At 34.8% G+C, this 21403-nt stretch overlaps 1 protein-coding gene across 1 annotated transcript; it reads left to right on the forward strand.

Annotated features, from left to right (window-relative positions):
* Positions 1 to 15643: 15643 nt before the first annotated feature.
* Positions 15644 to 19487, forward strand: LOC107782953 (protein OCTOPUS-like). The gene is made up of 2 exons (XM_016603916.2): positions 15644 to 17799; positions 19012 to 19487. The coding sequence occupies exon 1, from the start codon at positions 15805 to 15807 to the stop codon at positions 17785 to 17787; it is 1983 nt and encodes a 660-aa protein (XP_016459402.2). The 5' UTR covers positions 15644 to 15804; the 3' UTR covers positions 17788 to 17799; positions 19012 to 19487.
* The last annotated feature ends 1916 nt before the right edge of the window (positions 19488 to 21403 follow it).

Below are 21403 nucleotides of genomic sequence, written 5' to 3' on the forward strand. Positions count from 1 at the left end.
CCAGCTACCCCAAAACTTCCAGAACTACATTGACTTGATTCCTTTATAGCCAAGGATATGTAGGAAACCTTTGAAGCAGAGGTTCGGTCAAATCTTTCAAAAAAATGCTTCCCACGGAGTATTTGAACAGGCAAAAATCGCTCGTATCCGCTCACTTTATCTTTGCACGAAAACTCTTCGAGTTTCCGCACAAAGAGGGGCAGCTGTGAGCACGTAATTTTTGCCTTACGAAAACTACTCCAAAATAAATCAAAAATAAAATAAATTTCTTTTACTGTGTAATTTTTGAATTTTTGCGTGGTGTTAAATATTTGTGTTATGTCCGTAAATGTTACTTTGTCATAAGGAAATGAAAATTAAAATAAAATACATGTTGCATGCATATAGGATTTAATTATGTATTTGAAAGATAATTTAAATAAAATCACCAAAATATGCATTTCGTTCTATTTTTTATATTCCACTGTGTGATTAATGTTTTATCTACGCGTTAATGGTTATTAAAAGATAATTAATATTATTGTAATGATAATTTTGTTTTTATAATTTTTGATTAGGATTTTATTAATTAATAATAAAATTAGAAAATAAAAAATATACAAGTTGTAAAATAAAAATTGGACCTGGATTAAAATCCAGGCCCAAATCAAATTACCCCCCCCCCCCCCACAGCCCAATCCAAACAGCATGTCCGGTCCAATTCAAAGCCAAGACCAAACGACGACGTTTGGTCACACTTTATCAAGACCGTTGGATCAAAGCCAACCAACGGCTGAGATCGCACGAACCGTAACCCATAGCCCGTACCCGATCCGATACCCGGTTCAACCCGTCCCCCCAGCTTAAACCAAACGACATCGTTTGGTTAAGTGAATAAATCCTGACCTCTCATCCTACTAGATCTAACGGTCAGCATCAACCCACCCCGTCCCTATATAAGCCCATAATCCTTACCCCGGCCCCCTAACTAAACCCCCCCTCTCCACTGTTCATCATCATCTTCCTCAGACCCACCCCTAACCCTAGCCGCCCTAGAATCCCACCGCCTGAAACCCGGCGGCATCAACGCCGCCGGTCACCAAAATAACACCCTAGAACCCCCTGAACATCCTCTACACAAATCTGACCTTAGTTTCCTTCGAATCAGACCCCAACTCTTCGAATACTAAATCGAAGGTGGGTCTGAAAACTCAAACCTTTCCAATGGCTTCCAAAATAACACCATAGTACCCCCTAGCATGCCTCGTTATGGATCTGAAGTTTGTTTGGCTTGAATCAGTTCCGAGCTTCTCGAATCTTCTTTTGAAGATTCGGACCAAACAAGAACAAACTCAGATCCATTCTAAACTGACACCAAATGACCCCTAGGCTACCCTCATCCTTGTGTCGTATTTGGTCCCCCTCGAATCTGACCAGAAATGGTTAAGTCCCAAATCGAACCTTCAAGAACCCTAGAAATACCAGACTTTTGGATTCTGTTCACTTCAGACGAAAGATTGAGGTTTAATCGACCTTAGTCGAAGTATTTTCAGTGGAAAATACTTCGACTAAGGTCTGTTTGATTTCAAACAAAATCCGAAGCCAAGTTGAATTCGAGTTTGATTAAAATTCAGAGGTACTGTTCTATTTCTGTTTGTGTATTCTGTATGTATTTTCGTTTGTTTTAATAACTTGTTAATTTTTCACATTTTTGTTTTGATTAATTCTGTCATTTTTTGTCTCATACCCGTCTATATGCTCAAAATATGAAATTGTTTCTGTTGTTCGTGATTATTTACAATGTGAGTAATCGACTCGATTAAGTTCGTCGATTAGTTATATTGTGAATTCTCATTTATGATAATGCTAATGGAAACAGTCTGCTTCTATTGTTTTAGACTGATTATGGACAAATGTTGTAAATAGTCTACTGATTAATACTTGTCAATTAAATCGTGTTTGTTTGCAAATCAGTAAATTCAAATGTATGATGTGTATATATTGTTTTCTGAATAGGGCATTGTCAGTATATTGACAATGCTCCTGTGTATGTTTGATCTTGATTCAATGTTTAAGTCCAGTCTGAATTGTTATAATGATTTCATTGATATGTTGTTATGATGTTAGTTCTGAATTCAGTGTGATTTTACAAATGTTGATTAGATGTAATTGTGTTAGAAGGTTACATTCTTAGTTAGGATTCAGTCCAAAACTTTAGGATTGGTTATAGCTGCTTAAACAGATTTTAAAATCTGTATTGTTAGATTCTGAATTTAAGGCAGTAATAACAGTAATTACAGTAGGAAATCTGGGACATTTTCTGGGATAAAACAGTAAGGGTAATGTGACATAATAGTGGGCTGAAAGTGGTTTGTTAATGGTTTTTAATTTAATAGGATAGTGGGAAACAAAGGGTAATGGGCTGCTGAAAAACAGGATAATAGCACTCAATAGGATTTAAAGTATTCAAAAGTAGTTTTAATGGAAAACTTTCTGATTTTAAAAGGAGAAAAGGGTCCAGGCAGCACTAGAAGGGTACAGGACAGCCCTGTATAAATAGAGGGGGATTGGGACTGATTTGGGGGCAGATTTTAAGAGAGAAAAAAGATCAGAGAAAAAGAAAGAAAAGAGAGGAAAGAAAAAGAAAGAAAAGAGAGGCTGATTTCCAAAGCATAGAAAATACACACAGAAATACATATACATTTGAGAGAAACAAAAATATGAGAAAGGAAAAAATCAGATTTGAAGAAAAAGAAGAAACAGAAAAAATCAAAAAAAAAAATCAAAAACAGGAATTTGAAACAGAAAAGAAACTGAAATCTGAAATATTATCTCTTTGTTGAATCTGTTCGGATTTATTTGAATCCATAGTTCAGTTAAAATCTGAAGTTTTCTTTAAAAATACTATTACTGTGCATCTGGGTTTCTCGGGTCTCATTATTGCTCAAGTCTGTGGAAAGACTACTATTCTGCTGATTTTGTTACTGCTGTTACTGCTGAAACTTACTTCTCCTACCTTCATTTCCAGGTACTTATCTCTTAAATTCTATGTTGGAAAGAGATTCAACATGACAAATAAATAAAGTTTGAATTGTAATACTATCTTTCATTCATTTGAGCTCTTTAGTTAAAAAATTCAGTTTTGTTTCTTGATCAAATAAGTAGTATATGTTGACAGGATGACTGTAAGTTAAATGTCCTTTATTGAAGATTATATAAGTGTTGTAACAAGGTTAATTTCTAAATTTTCATTAAAGTATAGTTATGATTGAATTGTTAAGACAGGGAACATGGCATGAAGTTGGCTATTAGTTAAGTCCTATGACATTGTTAGTCAGGTATAGAGTATTCTGAAATATCAAGAAAATACATGGTTAGTGTATTTCGATTGTTTGGTTGTGGATTAAGGTTAGATGTTAGTTGAATAAAGAGTAGTATAAAAATGTCAAAAAACCATATTGCTAGCTTATTCTAATACCTGATTTAGTTATGGATTGAATGATGTGAGTTATACGTTCATATATGGCGTGATAACAGGTATATATATAACCATTAAGGGATGATGAGTTGATGTATCTCATTATGATGTTAAAATGCTATGAATGTTTTAGACATACAACTATGTTGCATGTAAGGCAATATTATTAATCGATTTATAATTCCCTTTCTTATCAATTTGATGCCTATTTACCATCCTAAATAAATAATTAGGCCTATTAGATTAAAAGCAAGTATATGAGAATAAGATGAGATATACAAATTGCAACGCTTTATATCAATGACAATTAGAAATAGGATTTGCACTAATTAAATAATGAAAAATTGTTCAAAAATACTTCTTCCCTTCATAAATCATGTTTGTTAGTTTCATATACAATTCATCCTTTGGCATATATATGTTGTATTTGCTAGAATCATATTTTTATTCTTTTCTTTGAACTTGAATAGTTGGGCTGAATATAATTTATATCCGGAAATTATAATCGACGGGCAACATTTAACAAATTGTGAATTTCTTTTAAAAGAATTCAAAGACATCCCTTGAATATGAATTTCTCAGTAATTTCATATAAAATGTGTAGATATAACAAACAATTTGTGAAAAATTCATAATACCATTAAGAATATTTGGTGTAATTAGGGATACGTTCGCGTAATCTGATTATACCAATAAAAGCAATTCGAATTATACGTACGCGCAATTTCGAGCGAATATTTAATATAATGGATTTCTTCGAGGACGTTAAATTAATTTCATAAAAACCCGAGAGGTGCGGTTCACTATTTAAGAAAAACAAATATTCTTAATTCGACACAATTTCGAAAAAAATGATTGTTTAATAAATATATTATCAAAAGTTATCGTGTACACGTACGCGTGACACAATTCCGTATTTTTAAATTTATAACACGAATATACGTACGCGTAATTCGATTCAAAGAAGGGTCCTTAATCACAATAAGTAAAAGCAGTAGTAAAATCACGTAACAAAAATATATTTAATAAAATCAAGATAATTAAGCCAATAATAAAAACAGTTAAGCGACCGTGCTAGAACCACGGAATTCGAAAATGCCTAACACCTTCTTCCGGATTAACAGAATTCCTTACTCAGGATTTCTGGTTCGCAGAATAATAAACAGAGTCATATTCTCCTCGATTCAGGGATTAAAATTGGTGACTTGGGACGCCTTAAAATTCCCAGGTGGCGACTCTGAAATAATTAAATAAATCTCGTTTCGACTGTCCTTTAATTGGAGAAAACTCCTCACGCGCCCCGCGGGCACGGTAAAAAGGAGGTGTGACACCCACCAATAAATGTATATAGTAGAAAGATACGCACACTAGTTGTAGGCTTTCATTTTCTACTAATATCAAAAAGTAGAGCACTTTGCACAATTTCTCTTCTATGTTCATTGATTCGACCTTTGTAATTTAGATAGGGTTCGAATCCTAAATCACGTTATATTCGCACTTGATGTTATACGAAATAATATATGAGTGATATGTATTTTTTTTAATAATTTTTTCTGGAATAAGAAGAAAGTATGCCTTCCTTATTATCATTTCATAGAACAGATAAAGAAAGTAGACTAAATAGATTAGCATTATTTTCTCATCAAATAAATATAGACAATGAATCCTATAGAAAATGCTCATAACCTAAAATCTTTTGAAGCTAATGTTCATATTAAAATTATATTTTGTTTGTTTGACGTAAATATTAGGTACATGTAAGCTTTTGTTGAACGCCAGGGCTCACAAGGAGCACAAAACTAGCACCGTGCATCCCAACCTAATGTCACTAGTTAGACTGTAGTTTGAAGATGATTAAATATAAATATTATTTTCTCCTAAACTTTAGTTAATATTAAGCTCCAAAAAAATCACCTTGTCTCTAAAACAAATTTATGAAACTTAAAGAGAAGTCTTTAGATATATTACTAAGATTTAAGGTTGGAAGCCAAGACCATTTAGTTCTGGGATCTTGCTACTTAGAATATTGTGAACTTTATTATTTTGTGCATTTTCGCTTAACTGGTGAGTCACTTGAATTCAAGAATTAATAGTTGCAAATATTATGATTTGCATGTGTTCTTACTTCTGAATCTATGGTTCAATATGCTTCTGAGTCATGTTAGGCATCATTCTATCAACTCTGCATGTTTTAGCCTCTTTAACACTTAACTGCTCCTAATGTTACCTGTTCGAAAGTTATCTATTCCTAGCCTAGTTAATGTGGACTCTCTTGAGGTTTATTCAGTTAGTATGTTAAACTCTTGAATGCTCATGAATATGTTTACTCACTTGTCCTGAATCCCTGCTGTGGATGCCTCACATTTGTGTTAACCTGTGTTAAGACCTCCATTGTTAGTCATAATTTACCTCCCTGCTATTGTGTTATTTAGCATGATCACTCGACTCTATACCCCTCCCCCCCCCCCTCTAGTGTTTGCTTGTGATTTGGAACGGTTATTTCATCATGTTTGAATCAGTACTTTGAGATGTTAGGCTAAACCTTTGGTACAAACTAGATTATCTTTTGTTAATTAGACCTCTATAACAATGTTTGAATGCCTATGCTTGCTACTTGACATGCTACCTTCTATTCTAAGTAATAGTTTGTACATGTGTCTTAATTTGTGATTGTGATCCTACCCCTCTGCTAACATTATACCCTATTCTCTCTATGATTATTTGGCTCATCACAATGATGTCATGTTCTCTTAGTAATATTAGGTTGTGTACTTAGCATAATTCAACCATGTTTTAACCTGTCTTGCACCTGTGTAAAACAACCTTAGTCAATCCTGCAAACAAAAGTTCTTTCTCAACTTTTCTTTTAGCATGTGACTGCTTCTGTGCTAAGTGTTGAACCTGTTTCTCAGTTTACATTAAGCTTGTTCTTTTTAATTATGTGATTTAATCAACTGTTTGCCCGGTTTGCTCAATGTGGTTGTGTCTGTTTAAACCCTTCAATTCCTGTTTCTCAATTTTGGTCCTTACTTTCACCTGTCACCTAAGTTTTATGAATCCTATTCTTAGCCAGCTGAAAGCCAAGGCTACTTAGGTTCTGTTCTTTGACCTCCCTAGTGTGAGCACTGCTTAGGGTTCATTTGAGACCCTTGTGAACTCTGACACACTAGAGCTTGGTCCTTAGTTTCTCATCTGAATTATCTCTGTTAACCTCCCTAGTGTGAGTACCGCCCTAGGTTCTTGAAGCCCTTGAGAAATCTGACACACTAGGGTCTTGGTTCTATATGTTCAACTCTGTTTTAAGACCACTGGGAGAATCCCTCAAGTCCTGGCTACCTTATGGCCATGAACATGTGATTTTAGGGCTATTGTGAACTGTGAGAATGAAGGCCTGGCCTGGCCAGGTGTACCTTTGGGCCTGCTGTAAGCTCCCTTTATCTATTCTACTTTGTAATTTATTCTATTCATTCTGGGTCTGTAATAATTCTTGTAATAATATTTTTGGGGTAATAGTGAAATTGGGGAAGGGGCTTTTATCCTATACTTGCATTGAAATAGGTAGAGATCCTGCCGATAGATTCATTACTTAATTAAAATATACTACTATGTTCAAATATGTTCAGCTATCATGTGTTAGAAATCATGCCTATAGGTATTTTATCTTTGCTCAAAACGTATAACTTTCCAGTTATTGTGAAAATCTTACCTATAGGTATATTGTTATGCACAGAATGTTCAATTATTATATGTTAGCCATCTTGCCGATAGGTTCTTCATTTGGTTCAAATATGTTCTATGCTTGCTTGTTAGAAATCATGCCTATAGAATCTAAAATTAGTTTTAACTATAGAAATCATGCCTATAGAATCTAAAATTAGTTTTAATTATAGAAATCATGCCTATAGGATCTAAAACTAGTTTCAAGTATAGAACTCATGCCTATTGTGCCTGAATAAGTTAATTAATTGTCCCACTCGTTTCTTTAATATTCTCCAACGCTGTGCTAATTATCATACCTAGAAATCATGCCTATAGGTTTAACCTCTTATACCTGCAATTAGTAGGCAACCATATAGGTTTCAGAGATTGTAAACTGCCCGCTCATTAAATTCAGATTCACATAGAGATCCTGCCTATTGGTTTATGTAACTTTAACTTGTTAAAATCTGCAACTGTCCTTGTTAATCAGGTTTTGCGTGCATTTGTTGTCTAAGTGCGGAGGCCAACTTGAGCCTTTATTTGCTTATAAATGAAAGTTCAAAATATTTTGTATGTCGTCTAATATTTTTTTTATTTTTGAGCAGCCTAAGTTAAGGTCTAGAACCACCCTGAGATAGAGGTCCAAATGCCTCCTGGACCATAGGCATGGGACGGGTAGTGCACGCATAGGATATGACTTAGAATTGACTAGTGCGCTTTAGGTAAACAAATTAAAGATAGTAATCGAGTAGCAGGAGATGATAGTCTGTGCCCGCTGAATAATATGAGTAACACCCCACCTTGAGAGAGCTACGAAGTATTATTTATGTTGACTAGTGCGCTTTAGGTAAACAAATTAAAGATAGTAATCGAGTAGCAGGAGATGATAGTCTGTGCCCGCTGAATAATATGAGTAACACCCCACCTTGAGAGAGCTACAAAGTATTATTTATGTTGTGCGGGGTGATCCTTTAGGCTAAAAAATTTAGGACCCTCCCCCTCCCCCATCTTTGGTTTAAGATCAATCATTTTATTTATTTGTTCTTCCAGTTAGACTAATTCAGACCCACCGTTATGAACCTCGAGCAGTGCCTAACACATTTTTCTCAAGGTAATTTGAGTCCTTACCTGATCTTTGGTGATGCAACTAGTTAATCCAGAGTTATCTGCAAATAGGTGCCCTAATGCACCTTAATCCGTTAGGTGTCGACTCTCTCTAAGAAAACCCTTCCTTAAAAGAGTTGTCAATGTCGAAACCCGATTTCGGAGAAAAAGGGGCACGACACATAGAACAGATAAAGAAAGTGCACTAAATAGATTAGCATTATTTTCTCATCCAATAAATATAGACAACGTCTCCTATAGAAAATGCTCATAACCTAATATCTTTTGAACCTAATATTCATATTTAACGTAAGTAATAGGTATAGGTAAGCTTTTGTTGAACGCTAGGGTTTATAAGGAGCACACAACTAGCACCGCGCATTCCAACCTAATGTCACTAGTTAGACCGTAGTTTGAAGATGATTAAGTATAAATATTATTTTCTCCGAAACTTTAGTTAATATTAAACTGCAAAAAAATCATCTTGTCTTTAAAACAAATAAATGAATCTCAAAGAGAAGTCTTTAGATATATTACTAGGATTTAAGGCATATAATTAATCGTAGTAAAAAGTTTTACACAATCAATTCGATCTAATCAGTTATAGCAGGTTATTACTTAATTTTCAAAACGGAAATGTTCAAAATTACCCATATCGTCTGATAAATGATACTAATAATTTATCATTCATCCTCCTTTTCGTTCGTAAATACCCCAAATGTTATTCTTGAGCTTAAAATTAAACTATTCTTCGACTAACGGCAAAATATTTGTCCCCACTTTTAATTTGTTGGCAACGTATTACTAGGCCACGTGTTATTAGCTTAAAGAGAACTGTATCTTCTTCCCCTACCATCTTCACCTCCCCAGTTTCAGCCATATCCGAAATTATTAGTGCACAATGTCTAAACTCTTTATCCTTTATCGTATTTTGAAGTTGTATATTGTCGTACGTAGATTATTATATTAGTGCACAATGTCTAAACTCTTACTAAGTATTATATTTCATGAAAATTAGGTTACTAAAAGCTGCAACGAAATGAGAATGTGGGTGAATTTCGTTTAAATCTGATGGATTTGGGTGAGATATGTCATTTCCCTTTCTTTGGCGACTCCCCAGGAGACATATTTTGGACTTTTTCAGACAAGTCCCCACATTTTCTTTCATTCCTTTGCCCCACCTTCCTCTTTTCAATACTTTATTCTGAATTTTATAACTTTAGTTTTATTTGTTTATATTTCACTTTATAGGCAAGATTGAAAGAATATAGTACGTGAAAGGTGAAAGGTCCTTCTAGCGGCCAATTTTAGCATATGGTGCTTACGTCAAATTAAATTACAGTGATAACATTTTGATTGCAGATAAGTTATAAAGGATTAGATAAATAATATATTTTCTTGCATTAATTAGTTCAGTGAAAAGATTATGTATAGATAATTTTTTCCGAGCTAAATTCCAAAGCCAGCTACAAAGCCTTTTTCTTGCATGCCTTTAACAGTTTTAACTTAACTTTTCTTCCAGTGTAAGTTGATCCATGGCCATTACAATAATTTCATACCAAAAGTGCTTTGTTTTTACCGTTAGTGGCTATGATTTCATCAATAAAAAGCAACCAAAGTTTGGGTATGGTATTTTACACCTCATATACTACTTTTGGGTAATTACCTGTTCTTTTATCATTCTAAGTATGACTTAAGATTATGATTTCGGAGGCCGATACAGCGAAGGGAGTTCCAACAAGAAAAACGTTAAAAAATTGAAAGAGATTGTAGCCAGTGAAAATTAAATTGATGATCTCTTAAATGTTTTGAACCCGTTTGACCATTAAGCTATGTTTTAAGGTTGTGTCAAGGGGATTCACAACATAATATATAAAGGTAAGAAATAAAATTTACTTTATATACACAATATAATTTTTCGGCGGAGGGAGTTCCGTCCCCGAGGCCATAAACGTACAAACATATTGACATGGACTTATTCTTTTAGTTTCTCATTATGGTAATTAATGACAAACTACTTTGTAACTAGTAGTATATATGTTAGACGCTCACCATATATCAAGCAAATTTAGGTTGCAACATCTATTAGATCCTCCTAGTTCTAACCATGACCAACACAACAACAATGCCATAATTACTGCGAGATACATATGTTGAGTTTTTGTTTAAGATGAAATAGTCTTAAAATTAGAGTGAATGGGAAATGGGATTTGGATTCGGATTTGGTCAAATGATCGATCGATTGATTAATTTTTTGGACCAAATTTATTTGTTAATAGTGAATATTAACGTGATATAATCCGTGTTTGTAACGGATATTTTCCAATCCGTGTATTGTGTTGCAACACTAAGCAACAATGCAGCCTAGTGCACCTCCCACAATGGTGCAAGTGTTCCTCCCACCAAGCAAGTGTATATACCACCATGTAAGTGCTTTCTCCATGATCTAGTGCTTGTTGCACCATGGAAGGGGCAGATTTCTCTCAAATAACTGCTATAAATAGAGCATAAGTTGGAGAGAAAGAAGAACACATCGGAAAAAAACACTTGAAACACTCTGTATACACTTAATATACACTCTGTATACACTGGATATACACTCTGCATATACTGGATATACACTCTGTATACACTGCGTATACACTGGAAAAACGAATTGCAATTTGATATTCTCTTCAGTAAGAATTCAACATTGGCTATACTTTGCATTCCTTCCTCTCAGAATTTCCATTCGACTTCTGAGTTGTCCTCCTTATTCTGCATTGTTTTTAACTACAAACAAAGCATCCATAAGTGTGATTTGTTGCCGAACTTTGTGTTCGTTGAAACACTGGGGTTTGAAGTACCGCTACACCGGTGTGTAATTCGTTCTATCCTGGGAGGAAATAATCTATAACCTTGGGTACTAGGAGGGGATTAAATTCCTTAAGGAAACACTGTGAATTCAGTGGGCTCGAATTAATTTCTGTTTTTTTTTATTTATATTTACGTTTATAAGCTAACGTTCTAATTTCCAGAATCATTATTTACAAGTACAGAGGAACAACAATCTTAAGGAATTTAAGAATTTAATAATTTAATAATTTAATTTCTGTATTTGTGTTACTTTTATTATTCTGGAAACTATAACCTTGTTTCCAACCTTTGTGGTTTTTTGTGTACTCCCGTTTGGAGAGTTAAGCCTTAGTTGCGGTTTGTTGAAGATTAAAATCTACGTGATTTTTACTCCAGTTTTAAAACCTTCGTGGCATTTTGTTGGAGATTAAAATCTACGTGATTTTTCACTCTAGTTTTAAACGTTTATTAAACGTTTGATTGTGTCATTTTTACAGTAAAAATGGCGAATGACGGAAATCAAACTGTTCCGATGATGACTGTCAACGCATCGACAAGTCGAACTCCGGCGTTGGCACCGGCAGAGAAACCCGGAAAATTTTCCGGGATGGATTTCAAGCGCTGGCAGCAAAAGATGTTCTTTTACTTGACTACGTTATGTCTACAGAAGTTCATCAAGGAAGATGTTCCTGATCTTCCAGATGAAACTCCAGAGAATGATAGCTTTCTCGTGATTGAGGCATGGAAGCATTCTGACTTCTTGTGCAGGAATTATATTCTTAGCGGGCTGGAGGATAATCTGTATAATGTATACAGTGGCGTGGAGACGTCAAAAGAATTGTGGAATGCACTTGAAAAGAAGTACAAAACTGAAGATGCCGGGATGAAGAAATTCGTCGCCGCAAAATTTTTGGACTACAAAATGGTAGATAGCAAGTCTGTTATTACCCAAGTCCAGGAATTGCAAGTGATTATTCATGATCTACTTGCTGAAGGTATGTTTCAAATAAATACTGATATTGAAAGTAAATTTTTTAGTAATTTTACTAACGGAATTTTCATTGAAGGTCTTGTCATCAATGAAGCATTCCAAGTAGCAGCAATAATTGAGAAGTTGCCTCCATTGTGGAAGGACTTCAAAAATTATTTGAAACACAAACGAAAGGAGATGTCCCTTGAAGATCTCATTGTTCGATTGAGAATCGAAGAGGACAACAAAGCTGCTGAGAGAAGAGGCCGTGGAAATTCAACAATAATGGGAGCAAATATTGTTGAAGATAACAAAAAGAGAAAGAAGGCTTCTGGTCCGAAATACAACCCAAGCAAGAAGCGGTTCAATGGAAACTGCTACAACTGTGGGAAAATCGGACACAAATCTACGGAGTGTCGTGCTCGGAAGAAAGACAAGCAAAGGGGTCAAGCAAACATGGTAGAAAAGCATGATGATGTTGATGACTTGTGCGCCATGCTTTCTGAATGCAACCTGGTAGGAAACCCAAAGGAGTGGTGGATTGATTCTGGAGCCACTCGCCATGTTTGTGCTGTGAGGGAAGCATTTTCTACATATGCTTCTGCTGGACCCGAAGAGACGCTCTCTATGGGAAATGCTGCTACAGCAAAAATTGAAGGATACGGTAAGATATTTCTCAAGATGACTTCTGGCAAGGTCATGACTTTGAACAACGTCCTTCATGTTCCCGAGATTAGGAAGAACTTAGTCTCTACTGGACTTCTTGTAAAGCACGGTTTCAAGTGCGTTTTTGTATCTGACAAGGTAGTGATTAGTAAGAATGAAATGTTTGTAGGAAAAGGTTACCTTACTGAGGGCCTTTTCAAGCTGAATGTAATAGTTGTTGAAACTAATAATAAAACTTCAGCTTCTTCTTACTTACTTGAGTCAAATGATTTATGGCATGTACGTTTAGGTCATGTCAATTATAAAACCTTGCGAAAAATGATAAACTTGGAAGTATTGCCTAAGTTTGAATGCGAAAAATCAAAATGTCAAATATGTGTGGAATCTAAGTATGTTAAACATTCTTATAAGTCGGTTGAAAGGAATTCAAATCCTTTAGACTTAATTCACACAGATATTTGTGACATGAAGTCAATACCATCTCGCGGTGGAAAGAAGTATTTCATAACTTTTATTGACGATAGTACTCGATATTGCTATGTTTACTTACTTAATAGTAAAGATGAAGCAATAGACGCATTCAAGCAATACAAAAATGAAGTTGAAACGCAACTTAACAAGATTTGAACGAAACGTATAACTTGTAAAAATAAAGTATCTTCAAATTGATTTGAACCATTCATTCTTAAAGCTAAATATTTTAGGAATACCTTTAGGCTTATTATTCATGAACTTATTTTGAAAATACCATAATGAAGGAACATATATAGGAATTTGTCGCTAGGTGTTTGAATAAATGGGATCCTAGTTCCTATGAACCAAAAGACAAAATAAGTTTTGGTATAATAATATAATTTTTTTTATATTTCTATCTCTAATGATTTTTTAGTATCTAAAACTATGGTAGAAGAAAGAATTAGTTCGTGCCCAATCTAAACCTGTAACTTTGAAAGTGAACTTTTTGTTAACATAGGGTAATATTCGAGGATTTTGAATTGTGAATAAAGCTTAGCTTCGATCGAATTTGAGAATTCAGTTTAATATGTTTGCTTTCTTTTATTTTCATTAGGATTAGAAGTTTTGCACTGTTCTTGACCTGAATTTGGTCAATGTAGGGGTAAGTTGACCGAATTTTGTCCTCTTATCTTAACCTATACTTAATGGGCACAAAACTTAGTCACTTGGGGTTAAAGTAAGGCAGTTTTAACTATCTGTTAAAGTCAAATAAGAATAAAGTGCAAACCATTTTTTCAGATCATGAGAACATAGCAAGATGCTTATAATCTATTAATAACTGATTAATAAAATTAGATCATACCAAATCCAATGGAATTCTCTAAATTTCCAGATATACTTAGCCAACTAATGTAATTTGTTTTAGCTATATATATAGTTAAAAATTTCTTAAAAACATATATTAAAGACGAATTTATTTTCACAAATGTGTAATGAATACATTAGTTCCCCTATCAGTTTTTTTTTTTTATTTATTTATTATTATGAAATCAATTTTATTTGACTAATCTGGATTATCCTTGAATAGACCCACGAAAAGAATAAAGTGTTTCATCTAAAAAATATTCTCATTCTAAGAATTCAGTAGTCTTGCACCTACTAATAAAGCTCTGAATTTTGGTATTTTTTTTATGGGACAATCTAATATTCGAAATTTATTAATTCAATTCAAACAAATTTGTCTCAGGTCGGAGCCATAAAATGGGGAGCGTTCCTTATCAGGAATTTCTCAAGGATCAAATTTAAAATTTCTGATTAAGGATGAACATCTCATGACATTTCTGTGTGGTGCATCCCGTTAAATGTTATTTCTTTACTTAACCAAATTTTCTTTTTTCCCCTCTAATTATATAAATTTTCTAGCTCATCAAACTAGAAAATGCTCCTTATTAGAAATTTCTAACATGCTAATTAACAAAAACTAAGTAGAGAGACACAGAATATGGTGTATGGGTCAGGTGAAACATAACAACCCACAAGTAGCAAATGGTACGACGATGGGACTCAAATTTTAGTGCTAAAAAACAAAAAAAGACACTGAAAAAGAAAGCCCCCCTAAAACAAAAAGAAACTCCCTTAACCAACAAAAATAGCAGAGTTATTTTTTTTCTTTGAAAAAAACACAAAAAATTAAAAGAAGAAAAAGCAAAGAAAGCGAAAGGAGATGAAAGTGTGATGGCGTGATTTACTTTTGCTTTCTATCAAGACAGGAATCTTTGAAAATCCAAAGTTCTCCTAAAAGTAAATGAATTTAAATAATACATTTCTTATTTTAAAAAAATACTAATGGAAAAAAGTGAAACTTTTGATTCAGCTGAGTGTTTGGCAATGCTTAAATTGAGATAAATTAATTTTGTAGTATGTGTTTTCACAAAATATTCAACGCTGTTTCAAGAGCTAATAAAATTGTAAAATAATATCAGAAACCTCTAAAATGAGAAAAATATATCAATGTGGATTTTTAGTTTCTCTTTTGTTAATGTAATTTGGAAATGATTTAATTTATTTTGCGTTCAATTTTATTTCAAGAACTAGACAACTTAATTCGAATTTGATCAAATTGTTTTTGAATATAGGAGAAATGTTGCTTCATTCTCCATTTGGATGAAGTAAATTGTTTAAGGTCATTGTATTGCATTATTTAATAGGTTATACCTATTGTTTTTAAGGTCATTTATTCACAATTACTATAGATATTAATTGGTGATATAAAGATTAAATGTTATACGTACTTAATATTGTATTAATTAATTCAAAAAAAGGCCAGAAACATATCAAGGGTATATTGGTAAAGAAGAGAATTTAGAGAGAGAAACAAGAAAAGAGAATCTAGGGAGAGAAAGAGAGATTTTCTTGTTTCTTTTAATTTGTCTCTCCTTCCAACACATTCTACTCTTCTTCTTTCTCTCTCTCTCTCTCTCTTACTTGCCCGTTGTGAACATAAATTCTGCAAATTTTGGTACTCTCTTCTCGCTATAATACGCCCTGGTACATAATGCTGCTGTAACTAACATGAGCAGAGTGCGCATTGCACACAGCACCATTGCATTCGCCGGGAATGAATCCCACCAGTGTAGACCCAACACAACCACCACCGCCGCCGCCGTTGCTGCAACCACCGCGCTCCTCCTTCAGCTGCGACCGTCACCCTGATGAACAATTCACCGGCTTTTGCCCTGAATGTCTCTGTGAACGCCTTACTACTTTAGACAATAACAGTAATAATAATAATCCTTCTTCTTCTTCTCGCCGTCCTTCTACTTCCTCTTCTTCTGCAGCAGCATCAGCTATTAAATCGCTTTTTTCGAAGCCTTCTGCTAATAATCTTCCTCCTAAACCCACTAATAATAAACCCAACGCCTCGTTTTTCCCCGAGCTTCGTCGGACTAAGTCTTTTAGTGCTTCGAAAAACGAGGCGTTGGGCTTTAATGCTTCTGCTTTTGAACCCCAAAGGAAATCCTGTGACGTTCGTGGTCGTAATACTCTTTGGTCTTTGTTCTCCATTGACGACGAGACAAAAAGTACTGCTAAACAACCCACTTGTTCGCAAAACCCAGATGATATTGTAAATGAGGAAGAAGAAGAAGAACCCGAAAACGATGAAGAATTAGAGGATGTGGTGGATGAAATAACTGAAGAGGTGAAACCAGTGGAGAACGAGGTGGAACCAGAGATTGTAGTAGAAGAAGTGGAGGAGGTGAATAATGGGGATATATTGAAGCCGATGAAAGATCATATAGATCTTGATTCGCAGGCGAAAAAGGCTTCAGTTGCAGGGAGTTTTTGGTCAGCTGCATCAGTGTTTAGCAAGAAGTGGCACAACTGGAGGCGAAAACAGAAGCTGAAAAAGAGAAACAATGGCGAAAATTCGGGTACATTGCCTGTAGGAAAGCCTATTTCAAGGCGTTATAATAATAGGGATACCCAATCGGAGATAGCAGATTATGGTTTTGGGAGAAGGTCTTGTGATACTGATCCTCGGTTTTCACTCGATGCTGGTAGGATTAGCTTTGATGATCCGAGGTATTCTTTCGACGAGCCTCGCGCTTCTTGGGATGGTTATTTGATTGGTAGGAGTACTTTTCCTAGAATGCCACCTATGGTTTCAGTGATAGAAGATGCCCCTGTTGTGCAAATTCCCCGTACGGATAACCAGATACTGGTTGAAGAACCACCACGTATTTCAATGAATTCTATCAATGAGGATGAAGGTGGGGTCCCTGGAGGTACTACTCAGACTAAGGAGTATTACTCTGATTCGTCTTCGAGGAGAAGGAAGAGTCTTGATAGGTCTAATTCAATTAGGAAGACTGCAGCTGCTGTCGTGGCCGAAATTGATGAGATGAAGGCTGCTGCAATGTCTAATGCTAATAAAGTAGTATTGCCTGCTGTGAATGTGAGCGATCAATTTCATGGAGCCAAAGTGTTGGTTGGTGAGAGGGATTCAAATTCGTTCTCGAATTCCAATTCTTTGAGAGATGACTGCTCTGAGACTTTTGAATTGACAGGTTTTAGGGATAATGGTTCGGTGATTGGAAATGGTGGGGATCGAAAGGGGTCGTCCAAAAAGTCAAGGAGGTGGGCCTGGAATTTATGGGGTTTTATACATAGGAGAAGTAGTAGTAATGGGAACAAAGATGAGGACGATGATAGGTATAGTAGATCAAATGGGGTGGAGAGGTCATTTTCGGAATCTTGGCAAGATTTGAGGACCAATGGTGATGTAAGAGGTGGTATTAATAGGAAGGTGTTCAGGAGTAATAGCAGTGTGAGCTGGAGGAGCTCGACCAACGGTATTGGTGGATCGTTTGGTGGGAGTGTGAGGAAATCTGGTGTTGAGATGAATGGCCATGTAAAGAAGAAAAGAGATGATTTTGTGTTGGAGAGGAATCGGAGTGCGAGGTATTCACCTAGTCATCTTGATAATGGACTCTTGAGGTTCTACTTGGCACCCATGAGAGGCAGCCGGAGAGGTTTACCAGGAAAAAGTAGGCCAAATGGCTCACACTCAATTGCGAGGAGCTTACTTCGACTGTACTGAGATCCACCCAAGGTCCTTAGTGCTTCTTTTGATCAAAATGTTAATTTTCCTTGCATTTGTTTCAATATTCCCTGTGCCAATGTAATCTCGCGACAATGCATATGTCATCTATGTACTCCTTGGATTTTTTCTAATAACAGGAAAAGTCTTTTCTTTGTCATAACCTTTCCTTTTAGTGCCAATATTATGTCTCTCATTTCACCCTCAATGATTTTGTTTCATGTCTTAATTGAGTAGGATTATTGTATTTGTACATGCTTCTGTTTCACTTTGTTTCTTTTGCTGATTATATAAATATGAAAGGAATTCTTACCTGGCATGTTTACGGGTAAATTCTGAGCACCTTCTGTTGTTATTAATGTTATTTTGAATGTTCAAACTATTCAAAAATGTTCTTACTGTTGGATATACATCAGCAAGCATATTACTGTAAATGGATTTACTTGGTATACCTACAAATATGGAAGTTGGTAATTGTGTCATGTTTGGTAGTATGACAGCCAGGGTGTATCTTTTTGTTACCAATCTCACGTTACTTCGGTCCTTTACTTTGCTTTCCTTCTAAACATTTCCACATTTCCATACTTCTATTATAGGAGAAATGCAGATCTCTCTTAATTTCTTAATTGCTAGGACTTCTAGATGATTGACTTTATACATCGTTTAACCCATTTTTCATACTCATAACAGCTTCTCGATGATTGACTTTATACGTCGTTTAACCCATTTTTCATACTCATAACAGCTATGATTCTGCTATAGCAATGTTGCCAGTAATGATATGTTCCTATGAAACTTTTATTTGGAAAACTGAAGCCATTTCCTTGTAGAAATCAATATCGCTGTCATAACAATGATATGAATTTCAAAAAGTTACTTAAAATCAGCTCATCTTTTGAGATTCAGGATACATGAAACCCAAGCTCTTGCTGGTGTTTCTGACCAATTTGAGCAGTACACTTGTTAGTGATTTTCATGATTGTTGTTTGTTGAGTTCATTGTTCTGTTGGTCAGTGTCAATTGCTCTTTCCGGACTAGTCCTTGTCAAGGAAACAAAACATAGTGGATCACCCACCCAAAAAAGAAAAACAATAATGTGGTGTGGATCAAACTGTTAAATTTTTTTTACTTGATAAAGTTACATATCCAAGGTTGTGTGCTTATGATGTTCATTGTGTATACCCTGCTGGAACTGACATTAAGTTTCTTTACCTTTTTATCCAGGAATGAGTTTGAGGCTTAGGATTGTACTACAAGCCGCTTATCTGTCTTGGTAACAAGGTTGTTGACAATATCAGCGCGCAAAGACTTGTCTTTTGAAGTTTCGCAATGCACTTGTTGGTAACAGGCTATATGGTAACTCGGTTTAAGAAGCTCCATTCAGAGGTATCAGCAAATTTGTGTAGAGTATCAAATGGCAGAGAACGATCTGATTACTTTGAACAAGTGTATTCTGGAAACTCTACCTTGGACCTTGTTTGGAAATACTGCAGTTACACTACTGCTAAAGTTTCAAATAGGGGATTGTGTAAAAAAACTGCAGAAGATTTGGGTTTGTGTTGGTATATGTAAATGTTCACTTAATTGGTATATGTAGTGTACACGCCTCTTAGTGCAGAAGACTTGAATTTTTCTTGTTTTCTCAATTGGGGGTGTGTATCTTTCATTGGATTTGGTTAGAAATTGTAAAAGATAAATTGGTAGATGGGCTGTAAGGAGAAGTTTTTCTCTTGATTCCCTTATTTCCCAGCTAATTCATACCAATAACAATGCCTCAATCCTAATTCAACTAAGTCGGCTATATGAATCCTTAATATCCATTTGTTTCATTTGGATTCATTACATTTGAATACGCAACGTATATATTTTTTCAATTCCATTTTTCCAGGAGTTCAGAGGGAGCTCGTTGTAATGCTAACACAACGTAACATGGCCAAAGTATAATTGAGCAATCGACATGATATATTTGCTCGTATTGCAGGAGTAGGTCGTAATTTGCAGGAATAACTATAATATAAATGGTAAGATTCTTTTACATGATGAGATTTTATCTCCTTGGAGAAAAGCTAGTTAAAATAGCATGGGCTAGCCAATTTTCGAACTAGTCATTCAAAAATAGCCAGCGTTTGTCAAGTCATTGAAAAATAGCCACTATTTTGCTGCAACAGAGATCGGTCCAGCATAATATACTGGAGTTCGGTGCACCTGTATATGAACTTCCAGCATATTATGCTGAACAGACATACTCGATGGCTCCGGTATAATATACTGGAGAATGGAGTACCGCTGGACCGGTATATTATACTGGAATTCCAGTATATTATGCTGGAGTATTTTTCCGAATTTTGAACAGTATTTTCGCTCAGATTTATCTTTGCGTGAAAAGTGGCTAAATTTCGATTACTTTTAAAACTGTGGCTATTTTTGAATGACCACTTATAAATCTGGCTATTTTTGAATTTCTCTCGAAAAGCTAAGATTGGTCTGGACTCTGGAGAGTTTCACTATAGTTTTTGCATTATTAGCCATAAAAATCTTAATTAATTCATAAAAAAATGGAGAAAAGGGAAGAGTCTTATGTTTGCGCAATAAGAAGAGGGAACAAACCAGCTCTAAGTGGAAATCCAAGCATTATTTTGCCTAATTACATCAGCCTAAACATTTCTTTCCTTTCTTTTTTGAAAAAGAAATGTAGTGAAAAAAGAGAAAAGAATACAAAGCAATGATTATATGTCTAAGTACTGAGGTGTTTTCCTCATCTTAATGGGAAATTAAAGTAGTAATAAAGTCGGCAAATCCCTAAAAATTTAAGTATGAGATTTAAGAGTTTCATGTTGTGTCCACTTTTTGGTGTTTCTTTCCTCAATCAACTCATCAAGTAAAAGCTCAATGATCAAAATATGCTGCCTATTAAAGTCAAAAAGATTAAAGAAAACATCAGTACATGTTTTCTACCTTCAATTCATGACCAACAAAAAGATGAAAAAAGAAACAAAAGAGGCTCAAAACCCAATGCCAATATGTCTACTTTCCTCCTCCCAATTAAGTCCTCTTCTTTAGTGGAAATGGTTGGCAAAGATTTTCTTGGAGATTTTAGTAGGGTTTGCCTTCTTTTTCAACAGTTATATACAACGCGGATTAGGTGCATGACAAATTAAAATAATATTACGAGGTCTCACAATTACATGTTTTATTATGGCGTTTACCGCGGAGCCGGATTCAATATTTAACCTCTATAAATTTAATTTTTAAATAATATTGAATCATTGTATTTTTAATATTATAATTTCGTATCTATTATTTTTTGTAATTTTAGAAAATTTTATTCATAATTTTATACTTTGCGTCCAAAATACTAGTTCACAGTACCTCAAGATTACATTTGGCTCGCTTATTACGAGAAAAAAAATACTTGATGATTTCTTTTCATGTGCCTAAACTTTGATAAATAGAGTTATTCGATATTTGTACTGATGTGAGGGAGCAAGTATCCAGTAAAATAGTCGAGGCGCACAAACTAGCCTAGACATTAAAAAAAATGAACATTAGTATGAATATTTGATTTATTAGCTTGAGTTAATTGTAATTGATTACTAATTGAAGAGGCTTTAGTTCT

This window comes from Nicotiana tabacum, chromosome 10, assembly GCF_000715075.1.
Source record: "Nicotiana tabacum cultivar K326 chromosome 10, ASM71507v2, whole genome shotgun sequence".
Lineage (NCBI taxonomy): Eukaryota > Viridiplantae > Streptophyta > Magnoliopsida > Solanales > Solanaceae > Nicotiana > Nicotiana tabacum.

What these genes read in the sequence shown, in the direction of transcription:
- LOC107782953 (XM_016603916.2), top strand. Translation starts at nt 15,805, where the DNA reads ATGAATCCCACCAGTGTAGACCCAACACAACCACCACCGCCGCCGCCG.